The 23,930-nt window shown below is 42.5% G+C and overlaps 1 protein-coding gene across 2 annotated transcripts in view; it reads right to left on the bottom strand.

Annotated features, from left to right (window-relative positions):
- The window catches only part of dennd1a (DENN/MADD domain containing 1A), a 42,153-nt gene extending 19,423 nt beyond the window's left edge, over window positions 1-22,730 (bottom strand). Inside the window, exons 1-13 of one of the 2 annotated variants that reach the window (XM_083640935.1) lie at window positions 22,602-22,730; window positions 20,858-20,922; window positions 20,325-20,368; window positions 19,531-19,580; window positions 18,438-18,557; window positions 17,182-17,251; window positions 11,755-11,835; window positions 11,186-11,239; window positions 8,866-8,976; window positions 7,610-7,710; window positions 5,542-5,587; window positions 3,372-3,473; window positions 1,049-1,174 (exon numbers count right to left, since the gene is read on the bottom strand). In XM_083640935.1, coding sequence (XP_083497061.1) covers window positions 1,049-1,174; window positions 3,372-3,473; window positions 5,542-5,587; window positions 7,610-7,710; window positions 8,866-8,976; window positions 11,186-11,239; window positions 11,755-11,835; window positions 17,182-17,251; window positions 18,438-18,557; window positions 19,531-19,580; window positions 20,325-20,368; window positions 20,858-20,922; window positions 22,602-22,618 — 987 coding nt within the window. In that variant the 5' untranslated portion in view covers window positions 22,619-22,730. Of the gene's footprint in view, window positions 1-1,048; window positions 1,175-3,371; window positions 3,474-5,541; window positions 5,588-7,609; window positions 7,711-8,865; window positions 8,977-11,185; window positions 11,240-11,754; window positions 11,836-17,181; window positions 17,252-18,437; window positions 18,558-19,503; window positions 19,581-20,324; window positions 20,369-20,857; window positions 20,923-22,601 lie in introns of both variants that reach the window. The other variant, XM_083640934.1, reaches the window with a different exon arrangement.
- Window positions 22,731-23,930: the final 1,200 nt, after the last annotated feature.

Below are 23,930 nucleotides of genomic sequence, written 5' to 3' on the forward strand. Positions count from 1 at the left end.
TGTCAGGTAGGAACAAAAACCTGTGTCTGATATAGAAGAAAACGATCTAAGTAAAGTATAGACACTATGAACCTTTTTGGATTATGGTGTGAAGCTTGGATCAAATATAATTTCTGGTTTGCACGAATCTGAGTCAGTTCGTGCCGGGCAACTCAAACTTCCTCTTCAGTAGGTCAAGGGATGCAAAGTGATCAATGTATAGGTATTTGATGGAAACCAGCACCTTCTCACTCCAGGCATGGAAGTTTTTGTCTGACCATGGAGGCAAAAAAGAGTGATTGAAACAAATTGGCGTGTGGACAGAAACCTCTGGTAGACTCAAAACACTCCTAACTTGATTTAGAGTTCTAAAGAGTTTTTTCACAATGAAACTTATATTTTGCAAAGACCCAGCTCTAGCTTACAAAATAACATGGCTGGCAGAGAGGAGTTGGCCTAGAGCTGGCCTCCATTTTCAGCCACAGAGGGGCACCGAGAGTTAGATTGCCAGGAGTTCCTTGCCGCCAAAACATTAGAGCCCTAACATTGGCAGCCCAGTAGTAGTGCCTAAACACTGGTAAGGCCAGCCCTCCTTCAGACTTGGATTTTTGCAAGTGAAGTTTCGAAATTCTATGATTCTTATGAATCCAGATGTAGGATAGAATTATGGAGTCTAGTTTTAAAAAAACTATGTAAGGAAGTTGGGAAGGTTTTGACACAGATAGAGGAACCTGGGAAGTGAAACCATCTTAACTGAGTTTATACGGCCAATCATGGACAAAGGCAAGATTTTCCAGTTTTCTATACACTGTTTGTCATAGAACAAAATCACCAAAATTCAACTTAAACATTAGTTTAGGATCTCTGGATATGGTCAAGCCAAGATAGGTGAGGCGGTCCTTTGCCAATTTGAATGGGAGATTTTCCAGGAAACCAGGAGTGAAGACATCCGGATAGCTTACCAAAGGAGGTGATTAATTCTAACGGAAACTCAGCTTAACAGACTGATGGGTTTGATCTGTCTCTCTAACAGACTGACCGGTTCGAGCTGTCTCTCTAACAGACTGACCGGTTCGATCTGGAGGGCATTTCTGTAGCTCCCGAATAGAGCGGCTTGAGTCTTCAGGAAGGCTCGGGCCACGCCATCCCCCGTCGTCGTGGAAACCTTCTTCAGGCGGTTCTTCAAAGATGAAACCTGGGAGAGAAGTCATTTAGAACACACATTTATGGTCCTTCATTTGTGAGCGGCAATGTTCTTCCACCAGTTTGTTTTTCATATTTCCACCAAACAATTATTCAGAAGAATGAATGACTATGTTGATCGTAGTGTCAGTACAGTACAGATAGTGACACCAAAATTTAGCCAAAATTTGGAGCGTTATTTAGCCACCTTCCTGACAAGCTAGCATGACATGGTTGGTACAATCGATGCCTTAGGTCTTCTAGTTTCATATGATAGCAGAAACTTCTCTCTGGCTTTAAACTTGTGCCTCTGAAATTAGATTTTCAAAATTGTGATCCGCGGGGCTCCAACTCTCCACAAGCCCTGAGATGCAAAGTTGACTTGAAAAGATGTAATTAGTGGCCGGGCCAGCGAAGCGGCAGGGCCACTTATTGTATTTGCCTGTATTATTATTATTATTTTTTTTCTTCCTCCCGGGAAGTTCGACTTCCCATGGATGAAAACTAACCAAACTTTGCACAAAGGTCCAGTCCCATGCCAAACGTCTTTGACACAACTTTGGGGCCAATAGTCCTAACGGTGGCACGACAGCGACCGTCTAAAGTTTAAAACTTAAAGAATTCATAAAAAATCAGGCATACGTGCTACGGCGTTGCAACTTTCACCGAAATGTGCGCCTAAATGAGGGGAAACTTTTGTACAATGCAACCTATGGCCAATTATGAAGTTTAAAGACCGCAAAACTGCAAAAACTGCAAAAACGAATTAAACCCTACTCCTCCCACATTTTTTCTTCAAACGACACCACCATCAGTATCTGCATCGTTAGACTGTTCTACACAAAAGTATCAAACCAGATTTTCGATCGGTCAAAAATTGAGCCCACAGTGCATCAAAACGTTGAATTCTGGCCCCGTGTATAGCTTAATTACCTTAATTACCTTTGGCAATTAGGTTGTATTTGTGATATCATCAGTCAGTCAAGCAATTGTGATGCCATCACTAATGTCACTCGAGCAATTGTGATGTCATAATATTTTTTTTCCCCATTGACTTGCATGGGGTTTCGAAAAATCTTGCAGTAAATTAGCTGTAATTCAGAAACCATAACAGCTACAACTACGAAACTTGGTAGGGAGGTGCACAGAGGGGCCTTTTATTCTACACGAAAGAATTACACAAATTGAGCAGATGGTGGAGCTATAACAGCCCTCTTTACATTCTGGGCCATAACTTCTGAACCGTATGGTCTATCATCAAACTTCTTTTTTCCCTGGATTCCTTGGGTCCTTCCGCATCTACTCATCTAGGCCACGCCCATTTCCGTCTGACTAGATTTTCCGCCATTTTGAATTTGGTCCAAAACAGTTTTTTTGCGATTCCCCCTTGAAATTTTGTCCAGTCTTCACCAAACCAAAGCACACATCATGTGATGAGTGTCCTGCACAACACTGTTTCGTGGTATTTGAAAAAAGCACACCGTTGCGATATAATCGACTTCCAAACTTCTGTGGGTGGGGCCAATTTCACAAGAATCACCATAACTCTAGAACACAACGTGCGATCCTAACCAACCTTGATCCAGGTGTGGAAGGATGTACTCTGAGCCTATAGGATAAATATTGTGTCATTTCGCCTTTAGGGGGCGCTATAGCAGCATTCAGTACCTGTACCTTCTAAATTGTTTTATTTTGAAGGGCGGCAGGAAGTGCTGATTCATTGTCATTATGGCCAACCTTCCTTCTTGTATTGACACTTGACACTTCTGAGCTGATTTCAAGGCTCAAGGCTCAAGGCTCAAAGCCTTGAGACTTGCCCGGCCACGACCCATTGCTGCGCAGCAGCTATAATTTACACCTATTTTTATCTGAAATTTGCACTGTAGCTGTGAGCGTAAAATGAAAGTGAAAACAGGCATTTCAGCTCACCGCTACAGTGAATAATTCAGGTGAAAACATGGTTTAAATGACATCTTTCTAAGTCAACTTGGCATCTCAGGGCTTGTGGAGACTTGGCTCGTGCTACTGTAGATGATTTAACCTAACCCTGTTTATGATTTAACCTAACCCTAACCCAGCTTTATGATTTAACCTAACCCTAACCCAGCTTTATGATTTAGTATTTTTAGTAAAAAATCTTGGCACGGCTTTAAATTAAAAGCTATAGAGTATGAGAGAAATAGTATGGTATCTGTGTGTGTGTTACGTACCACATCATTGGGCAGGCTTTGGAGGTCATCAAAGGGGGTTTCCAGAGTGTTGGTGTCCACATTCAGGACCACCGCATCATCTAGAGCCATCCCTCTCACTTTCTACAAGGGACACACAGAATGCAACACATAGGCACAGAGTCAGTGAACGCCACTGAGTCACCATTCACTTCAACAACAACATCAACAACAATGCAAGTGATCTGGGGCCTGTACCACAAAGCACGATTAGTGGCTTAGCGAGGTAACTTCAGGTTTAACCATGGGTTTGCCATGCTACGACGCTAGTTCACTTCTTACCAAGATAGATCACCATGGCAACTTATGCTGCACAGCTAACCTGCTCCTGGGCAGGTTAAGTTCAGAGGATAAGATCAAAACCCATGAAAGACCCACCTTCTGACCAATCAGTTCTCTGGAAACAGCGAGTCACCATTAATATAGGATCCCCATATGAAAAATAGATTGCATTAAAAATGAAAATCACAAAAGAAAAAAAGATTAATGGCTCCTGTTGAATTAATCAAGGACTGAAGCCTTGCACTTGTTGTACATAATTAAATTAAGTCTACTTACCACTTTGGAATCTGTTTTTATATTAATTTATATTTGCTCCCAAGTAGCTACGTTTGACCCCACCGATTGTAGCTGAGCAGTGCGTGGATAAACTAAATCACCGGTGTAAAAAGGTTACATAAACCTCTACAAAGCGCACCAAGGTGCCGTGTCCGCAACGGAGCTGAGGCTGACATGTCATATACGCCAGAATAGCCTACATCTAAGCAATTTAATGGGATATCCTACACACAGATGTAATACATATCTAGGCTACTCCAGCATTTTGCAGCTGCAACTGTGTTGCTTTTGGCCTGTATGATGTGATTGAAATCTTCATATTTCTTCCAGCATTAGCCCTGTATGAAATATGCCACTCTGCTGCCAACATGTGACCACAAAAAATGCTATTTTTATCAATGAAATATGAAAACTATGCCCACACCGTGTCAATTCAGTTCAGGAGCTTTTTTTTATTATCATATTTTCTTTTATTGGTATTATAGGAATTATTCCATCAGTGCGACACATCCTGAATGATCCTGAGATAATTATTCATTGAGCCTACGTTTCTAAATCTATGGTCTAAATAGGCCTATGGATTGATTTTGGAAATTTAGTCTTTGATTACACATTACTTCCACTCGCAAAAAAGACATGCAGATTTATTGAGTTGATGTGCACTTGAATGAATGAGGAAATAGGCGTGTCTGGCGCTGTAAAATCTGGAGCTGGCCATATTGCATATTGTTACAAACCACGCCTCTTTCGTGGGCACAAGCATTTTAATGTGTACAGGTTCACAGCTGGATAGGGAAATCCTAAATTGACAGACCCAGCTGATAACCACCTTTGTGGTATCGTTTAGCTCGATTGCGATTGTCTGGTTAAGTCAAACCAGATCAAGGGGACAGATCCTGGATCTGTTTATCTCCATTTGTGGTACAGGCACCTGGCATATGTACTGTATGCTAATCATCGATGTAGTCGTTAACTGTCATTTGCCCCCCTCTTTACTCAACTTTACCTATACTAGAATTTTGACCAAATCAACGTTGCTTGGGTCCCAAGTCAATCTCAAGTCTCAAGGCACAAGTGAGGAGTAAGTCTGAAGTCTAAATGTAGATTAACAAGTCAGGTCCAAGTCATTAATGTCAAGTCTAAATGTAGAACATTTAGTGGAGCAGATAAGTGATATAATCTTTTAGTTGGTGATACAAGCATGGAAATTGGCATGAGCAGTCTCCATGGGTCACTTGACAAGAAAATGCTCCCAGCCACTTGAAATTTCAAGAAGACAATATCTAGGATTTCTCAATGCAACATGGTTTTAATAGGGGGGGGAACTTGGTAAGAGCATCATGAGTTTGACTTGTATCATTTGTTTCAACTTCAATAAATTCAATCATTCCATACAAATTCAGAAAACAGAATTTAAATTCGGTGTTCTACTGGAACAAATCTCATCACTTTCAAACCAAGTCATTTACACAAACACAAGATCTCATATCAAGACTTTAGAAACCTTTTCAAGTCATCAAAATACAAGTCAAGTCAAAAGTCACCACAAGTGTGGCACAATTTGGTGTCATATGTGCCAGTTATAGAAACCTACCTCCATCAGGCTGGAATGTACTCCGATGAGGTAGGGCATTGGGGCACTGTAACAGACGCACAGACTCATGGTCAGCCCATATGACAGATATAACTGGGTTATGGGAATTTAGTCTGAACTTGAATACAACAAGAATGTACAATTGGAGTGTGATGTGTAGTTAATTATCCTTAGCAGGTCTCCCACATTTTTATTGCAAGTGGGCTGACAAATCATTTGCAAAACATTATGATCTTTGTGAGAAAAATAAAATAAAATGTATTATTAGTATTATTATTATTATTATTATTATTATTATTATTATGAGAATGCATTTCTCCATTGTTGAATGGTACCATTATTTAATCAATTATTCGTTAATTATGCTTGTGCAGACAGCCTCACTTTTAGTTTCTGGTTTCTGTGTGGTGCTGATACACAGCTCCTTTTATCGTTAAATAAATAAATAAAAAGTGCTGTGAGAACACATTGTTTGGCCTCCGTACTGTTGACAGTCAGATGTGGGCCGTGGCCTCTGTACTGTTTAAGGTCAGATGTGGGCCGTGGCCTCTGTACTGTTTACAGTCAGATGTGGGCCATGGCCTCCGTACTGTTTACAGTCAGATGTGGGCCATGGCCTCTGTACTGTTTAAGGTCAGATGTGGGCCGTGGCCTCCGTACTGTTTACAGTCAGATGTGGGCCGTGGCCTCTGTACTGTTTACAGTCAGATGTGGGCCATGGCCTCTGTACTGTTTACGGTCAGGTGTGGGGCGTGGCCTCTGTACTGTTTACGGTCAGGTGTGGGGCGTGGCCTCTGTACTGTTTACGGTCAGATTTGGGGCGTGGCCTCTGTACTGTTTACAGTCAGATGTGGGGCGTGGCCTCCGTACTGTTTACAGTCAGATGTGGGGCGTGGCCTCCGTACTGTTTACGGTCAGATGTGGGGCGTGGCCTCCGTACTGTTTACGGTCAGGTGTGGGGCGTGGCCTCTGTACTGTTTACAGTCAGATGTGGGGCGTGGCCTCCGTACTGTTTACGGTCAGGTGTGGGGCGTGGCCTCTGTACTGTTTACAGTCAGATGTGGGGCGTGGCCTCTGTACTGTTTACGGTCAGGTGTGGGGCGTGGCCTCCGTACTGTTTACGGTCAGATGTGGGCCATGGCCTCCGTACTGTTTACGGTCAGATGTGGGGCGTGGCCTCCGTACTGTTTACGGTCAGGTGTGGGGCGTGGCCTCTGTACTGTTTACAGTCAGATGTGGGGCGTGGCCTCTGTACTGTTTACAGTCAGATGTGGGGCGTGGCCTCTGTACTGTTTACGGTCAGGTGTGGGGCGTGGCCTCTGTACTGTTTACGGTCAGGTGTGGGGCGTGGCCTCTGTACTGTTTACAGTCAGATGTGGGGCGTGGCCTCCGTACTGTTTACAGTCAGATGTGGGGCGTGGCCTCCGTACTGTTTACGGTCAGATGTGGGGCGTGGCCTCCGTACTGTTTACGGTCAGATGTGGGGCGTGGCCTCCATACTGTTTACAGTCAGATGTGGGCCGTGGCCTCCGTACTGTTTACGGTCAGATGTGGGCTGCAAACATTTTGGGGATTTTCAAATGCGCCATGAGTCGGAAAAGGTTGGGAACCACTGGTGTAGAAAACAGGTCTAGGAAAAGTCATGGTATGTTTAGCTATAACATGACATGACATTTAATCAATTCTTGAGTCTAGATGATGACCCCGACACCCACCCGGCGGACATTACCCCACACCCACAGTCACTTAAAGGACTTTACTTGACAGGTTACACAGACTTTTACATGGTCAATTTACATGGACATTCTCCCACAGACAGGAGATCTTACAAGGACTTGGTACATGGACATTTACATGCACTCCACTATATGTCACTTTAACGGTCTGTTACTTTGCACTTTATAATTTGAAGATCGTCTTTCGCTCTGCTCCATGTTTTGTATTGCTGTGATCGCTGCGCTGCATACTGCACAAAGACAGATTCCTCGTTTGTAACATGTTTACTCACTACGGCTATTCAAATATTAACATGTAATATAAAAATGTTAAAATCATCGTGAATACTCACCAGCAGTAGTCTATGAGATGCGGTGGCAAGACAGGAATGTAAACGTGTTGCCAATACATTGGATATAGCATGGCTGCAGACCCATGGACACAAGCTGTTAACTGTTTGGGGAAGGACAAACATCACATGCACAACAAATAGTGGCACATTGCTGTTTTGTTCAGTTATGAGGAAAACATTTAATAAACTGAGTAAAATTGGGGGGGGGGGGTCTTCAATTCTGATTTATCTGAAGGATAATTATGTTGAAATCTTGTTTTGAATGTGTGATATTAATTTCATGTGAAGATCCTAATCAATCAAACTTCTAGGCTCTGCAGTTATTAAAGTGTGCATTGACCATGATGATAAGGAGCTTTTATTCAGCAATACATGAACTGGGCATATGATTATTTGTGAAATGCAATTTATGTGCAAAAGGACACCATTGGACACCTCTCCATACCCTTCCATATTTTCCAGGTTTTTATTACCTGAAATTAAAACCTATTAAATCAGACTATTTTCACTTACATTTGGAACTACTGTAGCGAAATCAAGATCAAAATAAAGGCTACTCATTTCTGCCAAGTTGTTTATGTAGTAGTGCATGGTGTTGGATTGGGGGGGGCACGGTAGGGCCATCACCTCACAGCTAGAAGGTCCTGGGTTTGATTCCCGCCTGGGGCGCTGAGGGTGTCCTCCCCCCATGACCCCAGTGCCCACCACCCAGGCGGGCTATCTCGTCGAAAGGTTCCTCCATATATAACCCCCCACTCTAAAAACATGCAGAAGCTCGTTGTCTAACCACTAACCAGCGGCGGTTGGAATAAGTTGGTCACCGGGCGCTTCACTGCAGCTGCCCACTGCTCCTGGCCTGAACGATGGAGGAGGATGAGCCAGGATGGGTCAAACGTGGAGGACAAATTTCACGGCGCATCCAAAGCGTGTGTGTACTGTACTGGCTGCCGTGCACATGTGTGCATGCCAAATGGTGTTTGTTACAAATAAAGACGGGGTTTGTCCGTCCGGTTTAATCTTTAATCTTAAAAATCGTAATCTTTAATCTAATCAAATTGTGGATTTTAAAAGACTTGTCGTTATTGGAAGGATGGGAAGAGAGAGGAAGATGGACAGAGTTGTAGGAGTGGAGAAACAGGAAGTGGAAGAGAGAGGAAGATGGACAGAGTTGTAGGAGTGGAGAAACAGGAAGTGGAAGAGAGAGGAAGATGGACAGAGTTGTAGGAGTGGAGAAACAGGAAGTGGATTCTACTTACAGTGCTTAGTTTGCTAGAGCAGATGAGGATTCGACGTTCATAAAGCATACTAGCGTACAGATGGAGCATGTTATTCACATCTACGGCTACAAAGTACTCTGTTAGGTTTCTCTGCAAGGGCAAACACAATAAGACAAAACAAATACAAAGAGGAGAGTTAGTTGTGAAGGTAAAGGCCGGTAGACCAGGATTAAAGGAGGGCTTTGCTGTTTTTCAACCAGATTTGTATCCTTGTATCCTACAATGTCAGTAGTATGAGCAGGTGGGCAGCCTTTACCTTCCCTTAGTCTGCTCTGAGGGCTGTTGAGGCGGCTTCCAGGGTGGCTGTTATTGTTTATTTTATTTTTTTTAAGCATGCGCACATCCACGGAGAATCACAAGCCTTAACAAGCCTTAATGACTTGCAGCTGGCAAGGGCGGAGTTTCTGCAAGCGGGACAACGGGAGGATATTTCTCCATGTGGAAATCATATAGCGAAGGTAAACACTGCCCATCTGCTTATATTACCGAGATTATAATAATACAAAGTGGGTCGATAATCGGCAAAGCCTCCCTTATGAATGGTACAAGATGTCATAAAACTCAATATACTGCACATACAGATGCAGCCACCTAGAATTGCCGGCTGATCTGCGACAGGGCCCATCCAGATTAAACAAAGATAAAACAGAAACTTAAAGGATAATTTCGTTTTTTTTCCAACCTGGACCCTATTTTCCACACTGTATCTGTCTAAGGGTCTCATCGTGACATATTTCTTTCAGATTGGTCGAGTACTCACGGAGATAGCCTTGTTTACAGCTGGAGCAATGTGCTCAAACAACTACACAGTGTAAGCCAGTTGGGCAATTGCGCACCGCATCGTCAATACACGTTCGCTAATAAAACTGCTTGTTTTGCTGGTTGGGAGGCTCAAACTGTCAATAGTGTCTGGTAACATGGAAATGACTCTATATATATTTAGCTGATTGATGGATAGTTTCCCATTCAGGTCCCTCTGTTTTGGCCGCTTCTTCCAGTTCACTTTTGAGACATGGAAGAATTGTCTCCAGCACAGCGCTGTTGTGTTGATGAGAGAGGGGAAATCCTCCGTGGTGACACAGCACGAGCTTCGCTGTCTTGCTCGTTGCCCCTCTGTCTGACTGCTCCTCTCTCTCCTTGTCTGCTCGTACGCCCATTTTCTCTGTCCGACAGTAAACCCCGGAGAATAATGTTCATGTATAGAGTCGTCTCCATGCAAGCAGTGTAACTGGGTTACACTGTGTAGTTGTTTGAGCACATTGCTCCAGCTGTAAACAAGGCTATCTCGGTGAGTACTCAACCAATTTGAAAGAAAATTGTCACGATGAGACCCTTAAGCCCTTTTCCCACATGCGTACCGGAAAATTACCTGTAAGTCAATATCGGACATTTCCCTTCACACTTCGGCTCGCGCATGTGGGAATCTATCAGCGAAATTGCCTGTATGTGGGGGGGGGGGGGGGGGCAGAGCGAGTGGGGGAGTGACGTGTCGGCAAAACTCTGAATGGTGAAATAAGTTTGCTTGTTTATCCGTTCACCTGCATCGCGTTGAAGCACTTTTTACAGACTGGCTTCATTTGATGTGTCCGGGCTTGCCTTCGCTGTCGGCAACGTAAGCAAAATACTTCCACTTTCGCTTCATGCATTTGCCCTGTCGGGCTGTGACTGAAGGAGGAGGACGGACTGTGGCCAGAGAGCGAGCAGAGAGGAGAGGGGAAAATCAGCACAGCACACCCACACATGAAGCTGACATAGGCTACTGCTCTTATTATCACAAGATCATTTCGCCAGTTTGCTTTAATGTGCGCGAATGATTAGATTATGCCCGCTGGAACATTAAGCAACGTGTGTACACCTCGCCCATGAGAGTGTCGCGGAAAATGACTGCACCCGTTTCTCACTAGTATCCGCTAAAGCGCATACCGCTCTTCTGACAGGCTGGAAAGTGGTGAAATCTCCGCGACGACGGGGTCGCGCTTATACCGGCACGGCGCCTTTCTCACATGCAGGCATTAGACCACGTACCGGTCATTTTGCGGTACAAAGCGCATGTGGGAAAAGGGCTTTAGACACATACAGTGTGGAAAATAGGGTCCAGGTTGAAAAAAAAACTAAATTATCCTTTAACTTAACTATTTAACTTAACTGTTATGGGTGTAGATTTAGAGACGGTGATGTCTTTTGGCATCTTATCAATGATATAAAATGGCTGGTGTCAGTGGGTCAGAAAACAAAGCAGGAAGTACCAAAAAAAAGAGTATCTACTGTATCAATGCACACAACAAATGTCAGCACTCACATTTTCAGGTATGCTGGGGAGTTCTCTTGTGTCAGGCACAGTGAAGTAGGAATGCTGGAGATGACAAAATATAGGGTCAATGTTAGTTCAAAAAATGGGGGGGGGGGGCATGAAAGGCAACACAAAATAGGATACATTCATAAACATGAATGGTGATGCAATAATAGCCATATTAAGACAATAATCTGCAGCTGATAGTGTTTTAATGTAACACATTTCCCACTCATGTAATAAAGGTTTAATTACTACATTACTGGATACATAAAATGGGTATATAAAATACTTTCAAAGCACTCGGATTGGCAATATATATATATATATATATATATATATATATATATATATATATATAGTAAGCAAATGTGTGAATGGATTACATTTTGCCTGATGTCAGTTCAGTTTATTATATTTTGAAAACTAAAGATTTTAACCTTTCCATTAATGCAATGAAAACTAAATTGTATTTAATTGATTGTGCTGACAGCAAAAGCAGCTAACTATTACTACATTGATGTGAAATGTATTGCATCAACAGGATTGCCGTACTACTCTATGAGCTGCCTACTTACCACGCTGAGATGAACAGGAACTCCAGGATCAGGGATGGGGAGGGTGTGCAGTGAAAGCAGGAGCTCTTGCCATTGGCTGTCCTGAAACATGTAAAACAATCCAAAACCCACGTCTTGATCACACAAGCAATATACACATCACTCTAACTCCCACGTCAAATGAATAGCGTTAAGAAAAATATAGCTCTTCACTGGCCCCTGGTACACCCTTCCACCAAGGTTCATGAAAAATGGCCCAGTAGTTTTTCCGTAATCCTGCTAGCAGACAGACAAACGGCACCGAAAACAGAACCTTCTAGGCGGAGGTAACAACACAAGCTACAGTATATCTCTATATACCAGTATTGATAGTTAGTTACATATTCTAACTCTAGTTCTATGATCACAGGTGGAGCCCCTTAGCAGGGCATCCTATGCCTACCCCTCATCAGCCAATCAGGATGAGCCCCAGAGACCACATAAGGATGTGATATCTCGCCAACTCAGCACTCTTCAGCACTCGTGGAGCGGCTGCTAAGTGGCTCTACCTGTGATCATGGAACTAGACTTACAATACCTAACGATCATACTATTTCACACAGGCTCCGGTCCTTAGCAGGGCATCCTATGCTCAAGGGGTGGAGCCTGAAAACTCTACCCCTGAGAGCACGAACAACAATGGCGTGTCACACCTGGATTGACTGCACCCCTGTCCCCTCCAGAGAAGGGCGAGAGCTCAACATCATCCCATTCCCTATCCTGCCTCAAGACAGGCGGGCCCAAAACCAACCTGAAGGCCAGTCTCTATGAAGGCGTAGCACGAGAGATGCTGGCCTGAGGGTCAATTCCACACAGGTCTCGTGAATCAGAATGGTCACAGAGGCCCGAGAAGACCCAAACACATCCAGGCAGGCAAACGCATCCAGTCAAACACCTGGCGGATGGACAGAGCACCACTAGGACGCCACCCCAGATGTCAGTCTCCATCGGCCGCAGCACGAGAGACTCAGGCCTGACAGGTTGATTCCTCACAGAACGCTCTGGGAAGACCCCACGCATATCCAGTCAGGTACAGCCAGGACCCCCCGCCCCCCCAACAAAGGTGTCATGCCCATTGAATCTGAGGGTGTGTGTGTGTGTGTGTGTGTGTGTGTGTGTGTGTGTGTGTGTGTGTGTGTGTGTGTGTGTGTGTGTACCTTTGTCAAAGACATTTACGAATTTGGAGGTATGCTATGCCCACTTCCCAGCTAGGTAGCATAACAGGGCTGATACATAAGTATTCGTCTGGATGTCTCTTTTCAAACCAGCTAAAACCGGAAGCTCTGCTCTAGTTTAAAAACGGAGGAAGTGAGAGCTCATCAAACACGGACTGTGCGGTGCCATAGCAAACTAGAAGAGCACTCCTTTTAAGGCCAATAGCCCAGACTGCTGTGATGATATGCACATTTTGTGAGTCTGATCAGATCTGTTCTTCCTGGGCCCATGCTACACCGTACCACCAGGTTTCATGAAAATCAGCCCAGTAGTTTTTCCGTAATCCTGCTAACAGACAGACAGACGGTCGGTTGGTCGGTGAGACAGACAGACAGACTGGTTGTTTGAAGTCACATGCCTTCCTCGGGCCCTGCCAGATAACAGCAGGAGTCAAGACCTCGTTTCATCTCGCCCCATCTGCCTGTGTGATCTTTGGAGAAGCTTTGTCTAAACTGTCATCCACTGTCTTAACTCAGTAAACATGTTGAACTCCACCTGGTGTCTTCTAGTGCTCTCTGACAGGAGCCCTGTAGTGGCCAATACATTTACCCAGCTATTCAGGGTTAAAAACCCAACTACCACCAAACAAGGTACAACAGATCAATGTACTGTTAAAACACAACGTGACTAGCAAACAAGGTACAACAGATCAATGTACTATTAAAACACAACGTGACTACCAAACAAGGTACAACAGATCAATGTACTGTTAAAACACAACGTGACTACCAAACAAGGTACAACAGATCAATGTACTGTTAAAACACGTGACTACCAAACAAGGTACAACAGATCAATGTTGTTAAAACACAACGTGACTACCAAACAAGGTACAACAGATCAATGTTGTTAAAACACAACGTGACTAGCAAACAAGGTACAACAGATCAATGTACTATTAAAACACAACGTGACTACCAAACAAGGTACAACAGATCAATGTACTGTTAAAACACAACGTGACTACCAAACAAGGTACAACAGATCAATGTACTATTAAAACACAACGTGACTACCAAACAAGGTAGAACAGATCAATGTTGTTAAAACACAACGTGACTAAACAAGGTAGAACAGATCAATGTTGTTAAAACACAACGTGACTACCAAACAAGGTACAACAGATCAATGTTGTTAAAACACAACGTGACTAAACAAGGTAGAACAGATCAATGTTGTTAAAACACAACGTGACTACACAAGGTAGAACAGATCAATGTTGTTAAAACACAATGTGACTACACAAGGTAGAACAGATCAATGTTGTTAAAACACAACGTGACTAAACAAGGTACAACAGATCAATGTTGTTAAAACACAACGTGACTAAACAAGGTAGAACAGATCAATGTTGTTAAAACACAACGTGACTACACAAGGTAGAACAAATCAATGTTGTTAAAACACAACGTGACTACACAAGGTAGAACAAATCAATGTAGTTAAAACACAACGTGACTAAACAAGGTAGAACAAATCAATGTTGTTAAAACACAACGTGACTACACAAGGTAGAACAAATCAATGTTGTTAAAACACAACGTGACTACACAAGGTAGAACAGATCAATGTTGTTAAAACACAACGTGACTACACAAGGTAGAACAGATCAATGTTGTTAAAACACAACGTGACTAAACAAGGTAGAACAGATCAATGTTGTTAAAACACAACGTGACTAAACAAGGTAGAACAGATCAATGTTGTTAAAACACAACGTGACTAAACAAGGTAGAACAGATCAATGTTGTTAAAACACAACGTGACTACACAAGGTAGAACAAATCAATGTTGTTAAAACACAACGTGACTAAACAAGGTAGAACAGATCAATGTTGTTAAAACACAACGTGACTACACAAGGTAGAACAAATCAATGTTGTTAAAACACAACGTGACTAAACAAGGTAGAACAAATCAATGTTGTTAAAACACAACGTGACTAAACAAGGTAGAACAGATCAATGTTGTTAAAACACAACGTGACTACACAAGGTAGAACAAATCAATGTTGTTAAAACACAACGTGACTACACAAGGTAGAACAAATCAATGTTGTTAAAACACAATGTGACTAAACAAGGTAGAACAAATCAATGTTGTTAAAACACAACGTGACTACACAAGGTAGAACAAATCAATGTTGTTAAAACACAACGTGACTAAACAAGGTAGAACAAATCAATGTTGTTAAAACACAACGTGACTACACAAGGTAGAACAAATCAATGTTGTTAAAACACAACGTGACTACACAAGGTAGAACAAATCAATGTTGTTAAAACACAACGTGACTACACAAGGTAGAACAAATCAATGTTGTTAAAACACAACGTGACTAAACAAGGTAGAACAAATCAATGTTGTTAAAACACAACGTGACTACACAAGGTAGAACAAATCAATGTTGTTAAAACACAACGTGACTACACAAGGTAGAACAAATCAATGTTGTTAAAACACAACGTGACTACACAAGGTAGAACAAATCAATGTTGTTAAAACACAACGTGACTAAACAAGGTAGAACAAATCAATGTTGTTAAAACACAACGTGACTAAACAAGGTAGAACAAATCAATGTTGTTAAAACACAACGTGACTACACAAGGTAGAACAGATCAATGTTGTTAAAACACAACGTGACTAAACAAGGTAGAACAGATCAATGTTGTTAAAACACAACGTGACTAAACAAGGTAGAACAGATCAATGTTGTTAAAACACAACGTGACTACACAAGGTAGAACAAATCAATGTTGTTAAAACACAACGTGACTAAACAAGGTAGAACAGATCAATGTTGTTAAAACACAACGTGACTAAACAAGGTACAACAGATCAATGTTGTTAAAACACAACGTGACTAAACAAGGTAGAACAAATCAATGTTGTTAAAACACAACGTGACTAAACAAGGTAGAACAGATCAATGTTGTTAAAACACAACGTGACTAAACAAGGTAGAACAAATCAATGTTGTTAAAACACAACGTGACTACACAAGGTAGAACAGATCAATGTTGTTAAAACACAACGTGACTAAACAAGGTAGAACAAATCAATGTTGTTAAAACACAACGTGACTACACAAGGTAGAACAGATCAATGTTGTTAAAACACAACGTGACTAAACAAGGTAGAACAGATCAATGTTGTTAAAACACAATGTGACTAAACAAGGTAGAACAGATCAATGTTGTTAAAACACAACGTGACTAAACAAGGTAGAACAAATCAATGTTGTTAAAACACAACGTGACTAAACAAGGTAGAACAAATCAATGTTGTTAAAACACAACGTGACTAAACAAGGTAGAACAGATCAATGTTGTTAAAACACAACGTGACTAAACAAGGTAGAACAAATCAATGTTGTTAAAACACAACGTGACTAAACAAGGTAGAACAGATCAATGTTGTTAAAACACAACGTGACTAAACAAGGTAGAACAAATCAATGTTGTTAAAACACAACGTGACTAAACAAGGTAGAACAAATCAATGTTGTTAAAACACAACGTGACTAAACAAGGTAGAACAAATCAATGTTGTTAAAACACAACGTGACTAAACAAGGTAGAACAGATCAATGTTGTTAAAACACAACGTGACTACACAAGGTAGAACAAATCAATGTTGTTAAAACACAACGTGACTAAACAAGGTAGAACAGATCAATGTTGTTAAAACACAACGTGACTAAACAAGGTAGAACAAATCAATGTTGTTAAAACACAACGTGACTAAACAAGGTAGAACAAATCAATGTTGTTAAAACACAACGTGACTAAACAAGGTAGAACAAATCAATGTTGTTAAAACACAACGTGACTAAACAAGGTAGAACAGATCAATGTTGTTAAAACACAACGTGACTAAACAAGGTAGAACAAATCAATGTTGTTAAAACACAACGTGACTAAACAAGGTAGAACAAATCAATGTTGTTAAAACACAACGTGACTAAACAAGGTAGAACAGATCAATGTTGTTAAAACACAACGTGACTAAACAAGGTAGAACAAATCAATGTTGTTAAAACACAACGTGACTAAACAAGGTAGAACAGATCAATGTTGTTAAAACACAACGTGACTAAACAAGGTAGAACAAATCAATGTTGTTAAAACACAACGTGACTAAACAAGGTAGAACAAACCAAGGCAAGTCACTGAGACAGCCAACACTTACCTGGCCTTTGATTGTGTAATCTGCAAGAATGTTGAGCAGCTTGTAGAAGACTTCGAACCAGGGCAGGTAGCTGGAGGAACAAAAACACCTTTTTGAATGTTGTTGTGTTTGTCTTTGAAAGTTGAGCATGACTATGGTACATAGTCATGCTATTTGGGGCCACCATTTTTAATGTAAGAATTGAGAAGCAATTTACATGTATTAAGCTGTTTTTTTATTGCCAATGAGTGACAAACTGAGCCCATTGGGGAATCTACGTGGGTACTTTCTCGCCCGTAAAATATTCAAACTTCATAAAGAGACAGAAATAGTCCTACAGCGATCTTTAGCAGCTTTCAGCCTGGCTCACCTCTGCCATTGTCTGGGCTCGCCCGTCATGGATGTATTAAAAGAACTGGATAGGGGACGAGTCACGCCCACCCATCCATTCGGACGGAGGCTGCTCACTGGCGCATGAAGCCATCATGGGGGTTTTTCTTCCGGGTTTTACTTCCTGACCATGCGGCCCAAGGCGAAGTGCGCATGTGTGCCATGACGTATTCAATGACGTCTCCCACCCCTCCCACCCATGGATTGTATTATAAGAAGGAATTACACCCGTATACAGCTCTTAGTGGCTTCTGAGCAAAAAATGACCCCATGAAAAAATATTTGATAATTAAAAGAGTCGTTTTATACTTTGAGTGACACCCGGAAAAAATTCCACTGGGTTTAACAGCTGCCGGGGTCCCCATGCAAGTGGATGGGAATTTTCCTTTCTGGGCTGCATGGCGTCACGTGACTTGCAATACAGAGCTTCGCCACCATGTTCAAATGGCTTCATAGCCCAGCGCTATTCCTGGGGGCTTGTCGCCCGTGGGCGGCTGGGCTACTCCCGGCGGGAACACGTAAGAAGACACTACTGCGCATGACCCGTGGTCCGCACATTACGGAAGTAAAGCAGGAAGAAAGTAATGTTTTGGGTGTATACGCTGGGTGAACAACTTTCATTGGAATGAATGGACCGCCATCTTTGAATGGCTCATCCAGTTATTTTAATACATCCATGGTTTCTCGTGTGTTTTTGTGTGTGTGCAAAATATCATATTGTGTTATTAGCAGGTACCGCCTGCTGGTCAGATGCTGCATTGCACACAAAAAAAAGAAGCAAAAAAGCAAAAAACATTTGCGTGTGCACACACACACACACACACACACACACACACACACACACACACACACACACACACACACACACACACACACACACACCTCACCTGAGGATGCAGTAGCAGCTATGGGCGCCTGAGGAGAGGCGGCAGAAGCCAAACCTCTGTTTGCTCTCAATATCGGTCAAAACAAATGTGAAGTTCTGCCCCACCTGATTCACTGTCAGGCTGGAGGGAGGGTGAGAGAGAGAGAGTGAGAGAGTGTGGGGAGGGGGGGGGGCAGAAAATGAATCATTAATGACGACCATACAGATCTTTTTTTTTTTGCCTTTTTACGGTATTTAATTATTTTATTATACAGGTTTTGCCTGCCAAAGTGGTGTCCATGCAGCCCATTTGGACTCCTGTATCTTTAAATCTATGTAGTCTATTATCACCAGAGGTCATCTTTATTCATTTGAATACACAAGAATTGTGTGTGAACAATATAAGGAAATGAGACTGTAAAACGCCCAATTTGTGTCTGATTTCAGATGGAATGCAATAGAGAGGCAAAGTGACCGCCTACTTCCTGCTTCAGCACTGTACCAGAGATTTTCATCCGCCATTTATTTTCCCACAGACATTTTGCAAAATGCTTATAAAAATGGCAAAAATAAGCAAATGGTACAGATATATTTAGAAACAGGAGAGATCGCATAACATTGCACTGGGACCAAAATGTAAAACAAATGCGGGTTTAAAGAAAATATTTTTTCTATGTTGTCTGTTTTTGTTTTGGTCTGAGTGAAATGTTCTATGGTCTCTCCCGATTATAGCGTTAGCTGAACCGTTTGGTTCGACGAAGTAAAACTATTTTATAAGCATTTTACGGAATGTTTATGGGAAAATAAATGGCGGATGAAAATCTCTGGTACAGTGCTGAAGCAGGAAGTGACGTTCCACTTTGCCTCTCTATAGGTACTGTGTCAGAATGAGCTCCAACAGTTGTGGAAATCCTAAATAAATTCGGAAATATTATGTCTGTGTGTTCCGAATGCACAGTGGTGGCTTTTAACATTTAAAATCGTAAAGACTTATTTTTAACCGAGATAGAGGTGTGTGTGTGTGTGTGTGTGTGTGTGTGTGTGTGTGTGTGTGTGTGTGTGAAACAGGCTATTACTATGTATGTCAGTGTTGTGGACTGTAGGGTGGGCTGTACCTTTCCGTGCTGAAGGGGAAACAGAACCTGGGCACAGTATGAAGAGTTTCCTGTGGGAGAGATATGAAGGACTATCAATGATGACAGGTGTGATGTCAAACTAAATAGAAATCAAGTCAAATAAAATTCTTTAAAAAAAAATCATACTTTTGTCAAGCAAAGTAAGTAAAGTTAAGAAAATTACCTTATCATCATCATTTTAGACAGCAGAATTTAATGTCATTCACTGTCATTCAGACAGCGTTGCTGTTAACTATGCTTGTCAGTTGTGCACGTGATGAATTTGAATAGTCATTGATTGTAGCGAGTGAAAATGAATGCATTTGCTTCCCCCACACACAGCCACTCACGGTGGGATGAAACCTATGTTGAAACGCCATTTGGAAGGAGTCTGTCAACTTTACACACATTAGCTAGCTAGCTTGTTAGCCATCAAACAAAAGTTTCAGATAACTACCGCTAAGTAAACAAACCGACCAGGGGATGCAAATCAGGTAGTCAAACTCAATGTTGTTTGGTTTGTCCAAGTGGGGTAGTCGTACGTAGCTAATCCAAGATGGCAGAGCCGCTTGTGCATGCACTGTGGCCAGTTGAGTAGATGGGGCAGTTGAGTAGATGGGTAAGTTGAGCAGATGGGGCAGTTGGGCAGATGGGGTAGGGACAAGGGGTAAAGAGGGGCGGTGCAGAGACGCACAAAACAAAGGTAAGAATGGATGGCTGTGGAGGGGTTGAAGGGGAGGGGAGGGGTGTGAGAGAGAGGGAGAGAGCAAAAGGAAGAATTATGCATTTCGAACCTGGTCAACGTAGTCCTCAGGGAATCGCCTTCTCACCTCCGGCTCTGCAAGTAATGGACAGATCATATTAATTGGCTTTGGATGACTGAGCAGGTCTAAACTGAGTGAAGTAATATTGGATCAGAACATGACAGGAGGAGAATCCCCTCTTCAGATTCTCTTACACTGCTATGTATTTATAAATAAATAAATAAATGAATGTATGTATGTATGTATGTATGTATGTATGTATGTATGTGTGTGTGTGTGTGTGTGTGTGTGTGTGTGTGTGTGTGTGTGTGTGTGTGTGTGTGTGTGTGTGTGTGTGTATCAAATGTTGTATGGCACGATTCTCTCTCAGGTCAGTTGGCTTGGTTCCAGGCTTAAAACAAAAGAAAAAAAATCGAAACGTGATTGAGAAAAATGAATGGGGAAATACTCTCTTCTAATTTATGGGTGGAGAATGAAAATTCATTCACATTTTCACCATGTGAAGGGTTTTTGCAGGCCACCACATACAGTACGCACTATAGTCCAAGATCAGCTGGCCTTACCGGTGCCTTGTGTTCCTGGATGGGTGACCTCCAGATAGACCTCAAATGTGGACTCGGGGCTCTCCCTGAAACAGAGGATGAACAAAGAACACTTTTCACTCTTCAAATGTTTTCTCCATTTCTGTAAAATAATACTTCAAAAAATATTTACTGAAAAAAATATTTTAATATGTGGAACTACTGAGGGTGACATCAAGGTGACTATTTAGCCAATATGCTTGTAGTTATGAATTAGGGCTATATTAGCCTTCCTGTTTTTGTTATTATCATTATTGTCATTTCTAATGACTTGAGTTTACCCCTGGTCTCATCTCCCTTCCCCCCCTTCCCTCTTCTTATCACTTCCTTATTCACCACCAGCTCAGTGGCCTTGTGGTTTGAGTGTCCGCCCCGAGACTGGGAGCTTGTGAGTTCGATCCCCGGCCGAGTCATACCAAAGACTATAAAAATGGGACCCATTTGCCTCCCTGCTTGGCACTCAGCATCAAAGGGTTAGAACCCCATATGATTCCCGAGTGCAGCACTGCTGCTGCTCCCCGCTCCCCCAGGGGATGGGTCAAATGCGGATTACAAATTTTGCACACTCAGGTGTGTGACAATCAGTGGTGGGACTTTACCTTTACCTTATTCTTCACTTGCACACTGATGGAGAACCATCCCCCATTATATTCATTAGTGGAACAGAATATAGGTGTGTAAGCCCTGATGACCCTGACCCTGATGAAGACCTACAGTCTGGTCGCAACACGTTGGTCTTCATTTTAAACATTTTTCTTTGCCATGTAAAACAAAGGCATTTGAATTATTCCAACCTACAGTGTGCCTTGGATTGTTTTTGAAGGCAACTTGCATTTTTAACATTTGACCAAGATATCACTCATGCAAAGTCCTTCACTAGATGGAATAAGCACAGTACACCAAATATCCAAAGAGCACCTGTAAGTGATCACTACTAGACCCAGCAGCGTTTCCACTCTATTGTCTGCCTAATTTATACTTATTGGAAAGTGTCGCTCAACAACACATAGTCGCAGACAATAAAGAAAGTGTAGCTCATGTTGCTCCATTTATGGTTCTCTACTCCTCGGCTCAAGGCTACATTTGTCCTGTTGCCAATCTTTACATTACTGTGTCAGAGGAGTGACATCGCTTCAGGTGATGGGAGCTATGAAACCACACAGACTGCATCCAAACCCCGGTGTTTGTCATATCTAGGAAACGGACACATATACAAAATGTAGCCTACTACAAAACTACAGTAACGTTAGGCTACACAGGCATGTTCTAACGTCAGCTGCTGCTCATCTCTCCCTCAATACTCAGTTTGTGAATTATCCTTAAGTCCATGGCACACCAATCACACATAATCTAACAACTGAATGTTTGATTGGTGTGCCATGGGCTAAACACAGACGAACAAGGATTGAACATGTGGAATCTGACCAAACATCTCCAAACAAGGACAGTCAGCCAAGGCACACCAAACAAACATCTGTGTTTGTTGTAGAATGTTTGAATGATGTTTGCTTATACTGCCTATAGGTGCGCTTTCGTTTAGAAGGCACTATTTCTTTTTTATTCCAATATAGTGGCGAGTCTGTTACGTTAGCTTTCTGGCTGTCAAGTCAGTAGTGTGTCAACAAGTCGGGGCCTTGCTCTATCTTCCCAGGCAGTCACTGACGGAACACAGCGGCAGCCTTGGCCCATGCGGGCCAGCTGTGTAAACAGAGGGTAAATATCTTACTTGATTCGGGACCCCATCCTTATGTCATCTGGCCCTCGCAAGCACGATCAGTGCGCAGACGCGTTTCTCCAGAGGTGTTTTTGTGCTAACCTGTCAGACGGACATGGGCAACGCCATGGTCCACACACGCGTAGATCACGCTCTACCCCGCGATGAACTCTGGGACTTGTAGTTCTGTGTGAGGAAGCATTATTATCCAGCTCCAGTCGGGGCCAGTACAGATGAGCACGTCGTCGCCTAGTAGGCATACTGTGTTCATGAGGACTGAGGAATATGTTATAGGTTATTAATTTATGACTGAGGAATAAGTGGATCAGCACCGCAATTATACAACGGCTCTTTCTCACGAGTCACGTGGTCAGAACCTCACTACGGCTGCTGAAGTAGTGGACGTAGGAAACTAGACGATAGTGGGCGTGCTCTCTGTAGGGGGTGTAACATAACGATACGATTGCCAAATTTCAATTTAAACGGTTATGCTTATTATTTTAATTATCCATTTCGCACTTATGGGCGTGCTCTGTACTTAGGGGGCGGGCTCTGTAGGCGTGCTCTGTACTGGCTTTGGCCGGGCCGGACCCTTCTCGAACCAACTGCATCTGCTCTGGTCAAACGATCATGTCATGTCAAACGAGACTTTGCCGGGATACAAACAACAGCTCCCACAATGCATGGCGCTGGCTACGTATGAGTCGCATGACGAGAGATGACAACTTTGGGTGCGTTCGTAAATCCACTCTCGCTCTACCCTGAAATGAGAGCGTGAAGGTACGGTAGCCTACAACGGCGCTCCCAATTTACGAACGGTCCAGTGTGCGCTCTAGGCGCTCGGAGTGCTATTTCCGAACGCACCCTTTATGCAAAATATTATGGGATTATAGTAGGCTACCCATATATACGAGGGATCAGCCGAGCAGCATTTTGGTAAACAAACGGCGTCACTGGGGGGGAAACGGCAATGGGACCCTAAAAGGAGCCAGCCTTGAGTGCTCACTCTAGTCCCGACTGTGCAGTCAAAAAAACTGGACAGTTCACACAACTTTACTGTATAATTATACATCAAACTCTTGAGCTACTTCTGCTCTCACTCAGAATGTCAAAATATATTGTTTGGCTACTTTGGCACAACTCATAGCCTAGCTGCTGTTTTTATCTGCAAACTGCCTAATAATCAATAAATGGGAGCGTCTGTGACGTCACCCAAATGAGAATACTTTCTGGACATTTATGTTTTTTGGATACGAGTCGAGATCCTTTTTCACCTACAGAAGTGACTAATTAAGTTTTTGTTTTTGGATAGTCACTACAATATAATCACCTTATTGGTTA

Source organism: Poromitra crassiceps (genome assembly GCF_964638095.1).
Source record: "Poromitra crassiceps genome assembly, chromosome: 8".
NCBI classification, from domain to species: domain Eukaryota; kingdom Metazoa; phylum Chordata; class Actinopteri; order Beryciformes; family Melamphaidae; genus Poromitra; species Poromitra crassiceps.